General features: G+C 32.7%; 1 protein-coding gene across 1 annotated transcript; it reads left to right on the forward strand.

Moving 5' to 3' along the window:
• Positions 1 to 10,742: 10,742 nt before the first annotated feature.
• On the forward strand, positions 10,743 to 11,303 carry LOC132316695 (uncharacterized). Its single transcript, XM_059815169.1, has one exon. It carries the CDS (start codon positions 10,743 to 10,745, stop codon positions 11,301 to 11,303), a length of 561 nt encoding a protein of 186 aa, XP_059671152.1.
• Positions 11,304 to 12,775: the final 1,472 nt, after the last annotated feature.

The raw sequence follows: 12,775 nt of genomic DNA on the forward strand, positions 1-12,775 counted from the left end.
GCTTTATGTGACTTAAGTTTTGATTATTTAAATGATTTAATATTTTCAAACTGTATAGTTCTAGTAATTTTTCCTTTGTAAATTTAGATTTATGGAACACTGGAACAAGTTTTTAGTTTTTTTTTTTTTTTTTTTTTTATTTCTTTAGTTAGGCATTTGTATTTGACTTTAAAAAATAATTATCTAAATTTGTATCTTTAAATTTATTATTCTATAGATGTGAGACTAATTAAAATTTTCTATTCGGGTTTTGTAATAATTATCTAAACTTGTATCTTATAATTTACTTTTTTGTGAATTAACAACTATTTAGTAATTTGGTTGGATTAGAACTTTTTTTTATTTTTAGTATTTATTGTTTGATTGAGGATTATAAATCTAGATAATATAATGTTTGGCTTTAGTAAATATGACATTAAATAACTTACAAATATAACCTGTTTAATAAACAAATTGTATTTGTTGAAATATTTGTTTTGTATTATACATGTAAGAACATGCGAATAACACGTAAACACAAATCCTTGACTTACAACCCATTAATGGACCCTTATAAGAACACTTTTTCTTTTTTCATTTTTACCTTGTACAATTTCTTCCCTACGCACTGGTAGTTATTTTTATTTTTTATTTTTTATTTTTTATTTTTTATTTTTTTGGAATTTATTCACCAGTAGTTCTTACTTCTTACTTAAGCATAGAGCATCCAAGTAATGGAAACAAATATTGTTGGCTGAGACCCACCATTTTTATATCATAAGACATGTTTTTGACCGTTAGTTTATTGCCATATTTTTTCTGTTTATTTCTCTGTTGCAGACTTGCAGATAGTGGCTTTGAACCGCTTCATGATTCTCAAGTTAACTGCAATTAATTTGGCTAAACTCCAGTATAATCGATCTGCATTTGTCAGAACCATTACTTTGTTTGAAAATTATCCTTCAGATTAACTGCAGAGATTACACGGTAAAAATTTTCTTTATACTATTTTGAATCTATTATAACCATGGTTCGCGGTGTCACCAATATGCGACCTATGCCAACCATTATCGCCGGATTCATATGCCATGAGAATAACCTATGTTTGTCGGAACCATTATTTTGTTTGGGAATTACTCATAAAAGATTAAATGGAGAGATTACGTGGCTAATGAGAGTTAACGTCTCATTGGACTGCGTTACAGTTAGTGTAGTTGGGGAAAGAGTTTTGAGAATTGTGACTAATGAGTCACGTGTGAGTTGAGCTGGCGAAAGAGTCTCGACAACCATGACTAACGAGTCACATGCGAGTTTAGCTAGGGAAAGAGTATTAACAAGTGTGACTAACAAGTCTTAGGAGAATAGTGTGAATTGTTGGTACAAGTCTGGATAGTTGTATTTAGGTTGATAAAAATAATAATAAAAAAATAAAATTATATTTGACAAAATTCAAACGTTTCTGTCAAGAACTTAATTTTAAAAGCTAGTAAATAATAATAAAAAAATAAAATTATATTTGACAAAATTCAAACGTTTCTGTCAAGAACTTAATTTTAAAAGCTATTATTTCTAGCTTCAAGTAAAAGGGTTTTTTTTTTTTTTTTTTTTAATCTTTATTGCTTAATGTATTTGTTTATGGTCACCAAATACATCTAAGCTCAGTTTTTTAAATCCATTCCAATATTTAGTGGTACAGGAGCCATCCCAAGTTGACACTAATTCCTCTTAACAATCTATGACCTTGCGAACTCGTAATACAATCATCATGTTCATTCATTCAAGAACCATGAGTGATAAACTTTGTTTAAGAACTTAATCGTTATTCAAAAATAATCTGCTTTAATTTAAATTTAAGAGCACAAAATTAATTGTTTAAATTTAAAATTAAAAATAATAATAATAATTAAAACTTTAAACTAAATTTTGTTTCCATTTCAAATTCAAAGATATATTCATTGAATCCAAACACAGGTTCAATTATCACATACATTATCTCTCTCCACAAATCCATAACCCAGATCTCACTTCTTTTTGTTTTTTTGCAAGGTACTTTTTGTTGTTTTCGGTCTTTGCTGAAGAGAGAAAAAGTGAGTAGGATAATCACTTTTTCTACTTTCTACGAGAATCCAATTGCTTTTCTTTTGTCATTTTCGAGATTATTCCTCACAATTAATATTATTTTATTATGACCAACTATGTACGAAAACAAAAGATAGATCAATTATAATATAAAAAGACCAATAGAGAGACTGATATATTTAATATTAGAATTAGATTGTACTAAAATCAGCTGGTACTATGTTGCATGATAGAATAATAAAAAGGTTCTTTTTCAATAAAAATTTTTCCTGGTTCAAAAACAATAATAAATAAATAACATACACTATATTAAATTTTTATTACGATTTTTCTTTCTTATTACAAATTTTGTTAAAAATTAGAGTTTTTTCTAATGTCTCCTTGAACTAAAGTGTGTCATGCACTTCTTGCATTGCGCATGAAGAGGCTGGAAAGGGTGCAAAATCCCTTCCTGTGAATTTTTGTGACCGATTTTATCCGGTGTCAAATAAGTGACTATGAAAACATCATTATCAATTAAAGTTATCAAATTAAGAGACAATTAAAGTTCTCATATTAAGAGATATAATAATATATATCACCTAAGTGACTGATTTTATCAGTGTCAAAATAAGTGGCTATGAAAATTTTACTGTCAATTAAAGTTATCAAATTGGAAAATATAATAAGATATATCACCTAAGTGGCCGATTTCATCGATGGTCTAATAAGTGACTATAAAAACGTCACTGTCAATTAAATTAATTGAATGATTAAATTTTCAGTCCCTTTATCAAAGGTATACAGTTATCAGATATACTAAGATAATCACCTAAATATTGGCTTTCAGTTACTTGGTCTCACCAAGAAGACTTCATTCCCTTCACAAATTCTTATGATACTCTTCCAAAGGTCTTGCTAGACATAAACATGATAAACATAAAAGACATATATATATATATATGACATAAACATGATAAACATAAAAGACATATATATATATTTTAGAGTCTTATCAAGCCTACTACCTGTTTATAGGCTTTCTTGTTTATCCCATAGTTATTAACCACTAGGTGGTTGCCACGTGGCATGTCAAAAAAGGGTGTGAACACAAGTTGATTAATTCTTCTTATATGAAAAAAAAAAAAAAAAAAAAAAAAAAAAAAAAAAAATCCCTTTTAAACTATTTTGAGTTGACACCTTACTCAGTGTAGTATAACTTATGTGTGCCAGAATAATTATTTTGTTTTGAAATTATCCATTACATTAAATGCAGAGATTACATAGCGAATTAGTCTTAACGTCTTATTGAAATATATTTGGATGAGTTAAATTGGTAAAAGTGTCTTGACAACCTTGACTAAGGAGTCGTTGAAGGTGGATCCGAAGTAGGATAAGAGTATCCTTTCATATAAGTTAAAAATTTTGAGATCAGTATTTAAGTGCAGATTCAAATAACATAAAGGATTCTCTTAATACAAAGATTAAAAAAGAAAAAGTCGATCTAGGTATTGTATGAGTTTAGGGGTGCACACGGTAAAAAGTCGACCTAGGTATTATATGAGCTTAGGGGTGCACACGATTCTGGTCGGAACCGGAACCGGAACCGTTCATAATGGTTTCTAAAAAACGGAACCGGAATCGAAACTGTATAATTAGAACCAAACCGTTTCGGTTCTATGAGAACCGTTAACCATGAGTTGAGAGCGCTTGAAGCTTGCAAACCCGAACTGGAAGATGGAAATTGAAATATATGGGTTTTGATGTTTTTGAACAATCTGAAATGATATGCCGACATTAAATGCAGAGAATCTAAAAATGGTAGGGCACGCCAAATAAGCGTTGGCGAGGTGTGCCTAATTTGCAAAGATGACGCCACTTAAGCATGATCATCAACACAAGTCACATGAATTTAGTTGAAAAAAAGTCTTGACAATTATTTGGTCACGTGTGAGTTTAATTGGCGAGAGTTTATTGACAAGTGAAAATGGTGTGAATTGTTGATATAATAAAATGAAATTACAGTGGACAAAATTCAAACGTTTCTGGCAATTTTTAGCTTAGGTAAAAGGATTGCAATTTTTAGTGGTATAGAAGCCATCCCAAACGGACACTAATTCCTCTTAACAATCTATTGCCTTGCCAGCTTGTAGTACAACCATCACGAGTGATAAAAAAAAGAAGTTTTGTAACTTTACCACTATTTAAAAATATTAATTTATGTTTAAAAACATAGAATCAATTATTTGAATTTAAAATTAATTAAAACTTTAAACTAATTTTTTTTATATATTCATTGAATTTAAACACAGAGGTTCAATTATCATATAATGCTCTCTCTCCACAAATCCATAAACTAGTTCTTTTTTTTTTTTTTTTTTTTAAGGTACTTTTAATTGTTTCTGAAGAAAGCAAAAGTGACTTTTGCGTCTTCCTACGAGAATCTAATTGTTTTTCTTTTTCATTTTCGAAAGTAATCCTCATAATATTATTTTGGTAAAGTACAGTTACACTCTTTAAGATTTAGTAAAAAGACACCCAGATGAAACTTATTTATTTTTTGGACAAAGACACCCCCTGAAGGTTCAAAAATGGACAAAGACACCCCCTTTACATGAGAAATTGACCAAATTACCCTTTTAATCGTTTAGTGAATTTTTTTAACTTTACAATTTAATAAATTGAACCAATCTGAACAATTTATGCATAAAAAAAAAAGTAACCAAAAAAAAAAAAACCTTTATATTGTTCACTTTATATTTTTTTATTTTTTTATTTACTTTATAAATGTTCCAATTCCTTAAAAATGTAAACGTCTAAAATAATTTTTTGATTCAATACATATATTTCAAATAAATTATATTTTGTTATTACTTCTTTTCTTTTTCTTTTTTATTTTAAAATTAAGATGCTTAATTCTTTCATCTAAAAAAATTAAACCAATCTCTTTTCCTTAAAAATAAAAAATATAGTACCAGTATAACTTTATGCATCAATATAACTTTATGCATCTTAGATTATATATTAAATATTATGCATTTCCCAACATAAAAGGGAAAATAAATAATAATAAAACAAAGCGGAAAAAGATAAAACAAAGAGGAAAAAAAAAACAAAGGCATGCATAAAGTTAAGATGCATAAAGTTATACTGGTACCTATTTTCTTTTATGTTGGAAAATGCATAATATTTGATATATAATTTAAGATGCATAAAGTTATACTGGTACCATATTTTTTATTTTTAAAGAAAATAGATCGGTTTAATTTTTTCAGATGAAAGAATTAAGTATCTTAATTTAAAAATAAAAAAGAAAAAGAAAAGAAGTAATAACAAAATATAATTTATTTGAAATATATGTATTGAATCAAAAAATTATTTTAGACGTCTACATTTTTAAGAAGTTGGGACATTTATAGAATAAATAACAAAAAAAAAGTTAACAATATAAAGTTATTTATTTATTTTTTTTACTTATCTTTATGCATAAATTATTCATGAGGGTAGTTAGGTCCAATTTATTAAATTATAAAGTTAAAAAAGTCTCATAAATGGTCAAAGGGTATTTTGGTCAATTTCTAATGTAAAGAGGTGTCTTTGTCCTTTTTTTAATTTTTAGAGGGTATCTTTATCCAAAAAATAAGTAAATTTTTTTCTAAATATATTTTTGTCAACTCTCAAAGAGTGACTGTGTTTTACGAAAACAAAAGATAGATCAATTATAATATAAAAAAGCCAAGATAGAGACCGCATATATTTAGTAGAATTAAATTGGACTAAAATAAAGCTGGTACCATATTACATGATAGAATAATATAAAGGAGCTTTTCGAATCTCCTTTTTGGATTGATGTTATCCTCTTGTTCTGTTTCAATAAAAAATTTTCCTTTTTCAAAATCAATAATAATAATAAATAAAAGCATACACTATATGAAATTTTAATTAATATTTTTCTTTTTTATTACAAATTTTGTTAAAAATTAGAAGGTTTTGTTTTTTTTTTTTTTTTGAACTAAAGTGTGTCATGCACCAATTGGATTGCGTATTAAGGATGGGATGGTTGCTCATGAAATGTTTCGTAAATAATTGTCAAAAATTGAAACATATGGTGTTTTTATATGTTTGCCCACCCAATTATTTGTTAAAACTTGATTAATAGTAAAAAATAAAAAATAAAAAAAAATAAATAAATAAATGATATTTTAAAACTAAACGTTATATTTTTTAAAACTTGTAACACTTTTTTTACTAAATATGTTTTCATATTTTTACTTTCAAAATTTTTGAAATAAATCAACGCTATCAAACATACTTTTAATTACTTACTATTCAAAATATTTATTTTATTTTTTATTAAAACAAAACCCGTAACAAAATATAAAAATAACTTAGTTCGGTCAATCTGTTTAATTGTCAACACCAAACCAACTAAGAATAATCATCACGGTGCTCCCCTCAAGAATTTCGAGGAAATTGTGTTAAGGAAGAAAAGCATAAAAAACAATAATAATAATAATAAAAAAGGTGAAAATTAGAAAATCAATCACATGCCTTACTTTTCTACAAAAGTTTTGTAGAAAAAACGCAAGCATACCAGAGTCTTCGGAAGACTCAGAGTATCAAACAAGATTTCCAAGGTTCTCGAAGAAAAAGAATAAGGGCAAGTAAAGTTAGACTTTGTTTAGTGAAATTTCAGTATTGTAATTGAAATTGAAGTCTTGAAATTAAAAAAAAAATTGGTCCAATTAGAAAATCAATCACATGCCTTACTTTTCTACAAAAGTTTTGTAGAAAGAACGCAAGCATACCAGAGTCTTCGGAAGACTCAAAGTATCAAACAAGATTTCCAAGGTTCTCGAAGAAAAAGAATAAGGGCAAGTAAAGTTAGACTTTGTTTAGTGAAATTCCAGTATTGTAATTGAAATTGGAGTCTTGAAATTAAAAAAAAAATTGGTCCAATTTACTAAGTTACCTTTTTTTTTTTAATTTTAATTCTAATTTTTTTTTTTAGTTGGTAGTCATATACACTTCTCTTTTGAGACTTAAACCTCTGATTGTCTACCAAACATAATAAGAAATTGATATAAAGTTGTATTAAAATTATAGGAATTGAAATAGAAAGAATTGTAAATGACATTAATACTATGTTTGGTTGGAGGAAAGGATTAAGGAGTGATGGATGAGATGAAGGATGGAATAATGTTTTCCTGTTTGGTTGAAGAAAAGGGAAGAGAGAGGAATCAAGGAGGGATGAAGCATCCATCCTGCCCTTTTGTAATTTTCTATCCTGTCCAAAATTGGGGGAAGAGGAGAGGAAAAAAAAGATAACTAACAATTATTAAGTAATTTACATTTTTAACCTTTCTAAAAATTTAAAATGAATATCTAATTTTTATAATTATAAATAATATATTAATAAAAAGAATATAAAAACTATCTTTCCCTCCTTTCCAACTAAATAAGAAAAAAATGTTACCATATCCATTTTTTCTACTATCCATTCTGTTCAGCTAAATAAAAAGTGACAGAGAAACCTTTCCTTCCCTAGGGATGCTTCATCCATCCCTCCCCCTCTTCCTCTCCCTCCAATTTTTCATCCCTCCAACCAAACAGAGCATAAAGTTGGAATCGGAGTTTTGGAATCGAAAAAGTTTGGGTTCAATTTTCTGAATTGATTTTTTTCCAATTCTACTAATTTCAATTTTAAAATTTCAATTTTATGTAACCGAACATAACCTAAGAAGAAATTAAAATTGTATCGAAGTTGTTAGGTGCCTAAATATTGCCCCTACATTACTTATAGACGTTCTAGGCCTATTTATGAAGTCCCACGATTTGGACGCAGAGAATTCAATATTCATTAAAAAAAAAAAAAAAATTCTTTGTTCAACCAAATATATATTCCATTTTCAACTATTTGTTTCAATTATTGACGAGACTTTGGCCTAAGTTGGACTGGTATCTCTACTAAATAAATTGTTCTATTTCTTAGTTTGGAGTTTATGATTCTTTTTAACCGTATGAAATATCTAAAGATTAACAATATACCATTAGGCTAAGAGTATACGAATCCAAAATTCGAACATGTTTAAGCAAACAATTGTTTGCTTTAAACGATTTGAAATAGGAATCAACATCCCACAATGAAGTGATTAAGCTTCCGAAATTTAACTTGTTTGGTAGAATGAATAGAAAGATGGATGAAAGAGTGACAGAGGAGGGATGAGTGAGACATGACCGAGGGAAGGAAATATCTCTATTTTTCTTTTCTGGTTCAATGGAAGGAAAGGAAATAGATACTACTATGGTTTTTGTCTATAAAATAAACTGGGTAGCTTGAATACTCAATGTGGAGTACTAGGAAGAAAAAAGAAAATTAACGGTAATGAACAATATTGTCAAGAATTATACAAGATTACAAACGCAAAATTACAAAAAAAATTAAAAAACAAATTGAACACATATATCTATAGATTAAAAGAACAAAAAATTATGTTGGCTGGACTGATTTATCATCAAAATTCTTCAAGATAAAGCTTGTATGAAGTGATTATACAACGAAATTCTTACAATTCCATAATTACAATTCCATAATTAACTTTGACAGCAACAACATAGAAGAATGAAAAAGATGAATAAATTAACAACCAATTGATGTTAATATACATCAATGATAATAATATCAATCTATTTAATTGTCAACAACCAGAACCTACTAATAATAATCATCATTGTGGAGGGAAATAATCCCCCTTCCAGTAATAATCATCCACGTCATCACACTACGAAGTTGATTAAGATACCACAATAGCCCAACCGGTACCAAGCCCAAATTAGATCAGCCCAGTCCAGAGCAAGCCCAGACAAGGCCTCGGCTCCCACATTGATCGAAGACCAGAACCACCTGGCCCAACTTCTAAGCCCAGGCAGCGACAGCTCGTCATACCAATAGCGAGATCCAAGCCCATTAGCCGAATCATTAGGGCCAGCCCACGTTCAGCCCAATCTTGATAAAGGGAAGTCATGTCCTGCTAGGCCAAGGAATCACAAAAGAGAGCAAGTTCTATACAAGGAAAATTCAACATAGAAAGAATTGTACAAAGGAAAGGATTATAGATGTAAAGAAAATCATATATGGAATGAATTAGAGGACAAGCTATGCGAATCCTACCAAAATTCACCACTGTATTTCTTATAAATAGAGGCCTAAACCTCTAATAAAATCATCAAGCATAATATACTTATTCTGAGTTTTATTTTTGCTTGTTTTTGAGTGAGTTGTATTTTTCTTTTTATTTATTATAATAGAGAGAAATTTCACACCCACATTTTGGCTCCATCTGTGGGAAACGTATAGAAAGATACTCCCACTTTTTGTTTCAAGTTGTTTTTGTTTCCACGATCCGGAATGTCAAACGGAGAATCAATGGTGGCAGATTAACAGATGGAGTTAATGCAAAAGATGGGAGAAGAGTTCTTGCACCAGTTCGAAGCGCTTCGTCAGGCGAATGAAGCCAACGTAGCCCAGATTGCATTGCTTCAACAGCAGAACGACACCCTTCAAATGGCTATGGCATAGTTGGCACCCCAGCCACCACCAGTTGACAGGGCTGCACCTCTTCCCAACCAAATCGAACCTCAGGACAATGGGGTTCGGCCCAATGAAGTTCAACCACCACTAGTTGATGGAGCTGCGCCCCATCCCAATCAAAACGAGCCCCAGGTCAACGGGGCTCGGATTAGTGAAGTTCGACCCACAGAAGTTCAGCAAGTCCAGAGGGTCAGATCCGAGGCTGTAGCTTCGGACAATCTTCCTCGTCGCACGCAGGATGAACATGCCTAATCCAGCCGTAAACTCACGGTATGGTCTAATGGTGTTCTAGATGGATCAGGAGTAAATGAGGCCTTTAACGAGAAGAGACTCTTGAGAGTTCAGACGTCTGCAGAGATGGCCAGGGAACATAAGAACTCTCTCGTGAAGACTCCATTCACTGACGATGTGTACCTCGTCGAGAGACCTAAGAAATTCACTATGCCATCCTTTACCCAGTTTGATGGTACATGAGATCCTTCCTGGCACTTTGATCACTATGCGTAAAATATGGCTCTGGATGATCACAATGACCCATGGATGTGCAAAGTCTTCCCTACCAGTCTAACTGGGGCTGCGTTGGAGTGGTTTAGGAATAGGCCGCACAAGTCTATACCAGATTACGAAACTCTATGCGCTATGTTCCTAGCGCAGTATTGTTGTAATAAGAAGCAAAAGAAGAGTATTGCTAGCCTTTTTACTATAAGGCAAAAGAAGGGCGAAACGCTTCAAGACTTCTTGTCTAGATTCAATATGGAGGCTTCGAAAATAATAGATTGCCACCCTGCTACCGTAATAGAAACATTCAAGCTTGCAATGATTCAGGGAACCAAGTTTCATAAGTCCTTGATTAAGTATTCTCCTCCGGACATGCAGACTCTCAATGCTAAAGCACAGATCTACATCTAAGGAGGAGAATGTGGCTCACCGAGCTTAACATGCCACCCTCGTCACGGTGGAGAACAAGCCTCAGGAAAAGGTTTCAGGCTCAAAAGGTCGAAGAAGCCAGCATGCTTCAGCACCAGCCATTCAAATACCCGAAAAACGGTAAAAAACAGAAGAAAGAATCACGCCCCTTCGCACAACCTTGGCCCGGTTATTTTAAGAGAACAAAATGAAGTTTGTAGTCCTTCAGCCAATAAGGCAACCGTTGGAACAGAGAGATAAGTCCAAGCATTGCGCTTACCACAGAGATTATGGGCATACGACCAATGATTGCAGATCCCTTAGGCGACAGGTGGAAAACATGATACTGAGGGGTGAATTGGCAAATTACCTTACAACAAAGGAGTACGTGAAGCCTCGGGAGATCAACCCTCGGAGAGTCGAAGGTAACCAAGTAAAGGTCATCCATGCAATACATGGAAGATCGGAAGATGATCAGGAGTCAGAGGACGTTTATAGATCCCGACTGAGAACAGCCCATAAGCTAAGGAGGTTATCCTCGGTAAACACTATTGCTTCGGGAAGCATCAACATCAGGTTCGGTGATGGAGATCTATCCAGAGTTCAACTTCCCCACGAAGATCCGTTGGTCATCAGTCTCCTTGTGGCAAAGTGCATGATTAAGAGGGTTCTGATAGACCCAGGAAGTAATGCCAACATCATCACAAAAACGGTCTTTGAACAGCTAGAGATCCCGTCATCATCAATTCGGCCCACCTCCAGCTGTTGATGGGGTTCGATGGTACAAAAGTGGATCCCCTTGGGGTGATTTATTTATCTGTAACTGCGGCAAAGAGGACTCTGAAGGAAAATTTTGTCTTAACAGAGATCCACCTTTCCTATAATCTTATTATGGGAAGAGGTTGGATCCACTGAATGAATGGAGTTCCGTCTACCCTTCACCAGGTGATGTGATGTTTGTCTCCAGATGGGAAGAGGTCATAGACCTCAGGGGAGATCAAGTAGTTACTAAAGAGTGCTATATGTTAACACAAAGTAAGGTAAAGAAGGTAGTGAAACAGTCCCAACCGATCACACCTCTGAGAAGCAAATCCAAATAGTAATTACAGAATCCTCTGCCTAGGTATCTGAGGGTAGAGGATGAGGCCAAAGTAGAAAAGCCTACCGAGGAATCTCTAGAAGTTGTCGAGGTAATCCTCGGTGATCCACAGAAAATCACCTACATAGGTTCTTCCTCTATAGCCGAAGAAAAAGAAGTATAAATCAAAGTCATTCGAAAAAATGCAGATGTATTTGCTTTGGAGCATTTAGACATGGTAGGGATCGATCCTTCAGTCTCATGTCATAGCCTAAAGGTGGATCTAGCATACAAACCAGTCAAGCAGAAGCACAGAAGGTTTGCTCCAAAGCGTAACCAAATAATAGCTGAAGAGGTAAGCAAATTCCTTCAAGCAGGTTTCATCCGAGAGGTGTACTACCCACAATGGCTCTCCAACGTGGTGGTAGTTCAGAAGAAGAATGGCAAATGGAGGGGTTGCATAGATTTTACCAATCTCAACAAAGCCTGCCCTAAAGACAGCTTTCCGTTACCCAAGATTGATCAAATGGTTGATGCCACTACTGGTTTTGAGAGGCTCACATTTCTTGATGCGTACTCCGGCTATAACCAAATTCCTATGAATTCGGAGGATGAAGAGAAGACTGTTTTCATAATGGAGAAGGGTACTAACTGGTACAGAGTGATGCCCTTCGAGCTCAAAAATACTGGAGCAACTTACCAGCGCCTTGTTAACAAGATCTTTGATGAAATGTTGGGAAAGACGGTCGAGGCCTATATCGATGATATGGTGGTTAAGAGTGTGAAGAAGGATGAGCATCCTGGACACCTCCAAAAGGTCTTTGATACTTTACGAAAATATGGCATGAAGTTAAATCCTTCAAAGTGTTCCTTCGCAGTTTCTTCAGGACAGTTCCTTGGCCATATCGTGAACAAAGGGGGAATTGAGGTAAGTCCGGCTCAGGCTTAAACCCTCATACAAAATCAAGAACCAAAGACCCGCAGGGATATATAAGTTCTAACTGGCCGAATCGCAGCTCTCAGTCGATTTATTTCTCGATTGTCCGATAAGTGCAAGCCATTCTTTGATGCAATAAAGTCCAAAAACAAAGACATATGGGGACCACAACAGCAAGATGCTCTCAATCAACTGAAATGTTACATGTCGAAACCTCCAATTCTGT

The sequence above is a fragment of the Cornus florida genome, unplaced genomic scaffold (assembly GCF_030987335.1).
Source record: "Cornus florida cultivar Cherokee Brave unplaced genomic scaffold, ASM3098733v1 CherokeeBrave_3.0.0_Hap2_Chr07, whole genome shotgun sequence".
In the NCBI taxonomy this organism is placed as follows: Eukaryota; Viridiplantae; Streptophyta; class Magnoliopsida; order Cornales; family Cornaceae; genus Cornus; species Cornus florida.

Coding starts and splice junctions, on each gene's coding strand:
- LOC132316695 (XM_059815169.1), top strand. CDS start 10,743: ATGAAGTTTGTAGTCCTTCAGCCAATAAGGCAACCGTTGGAACAGAGA.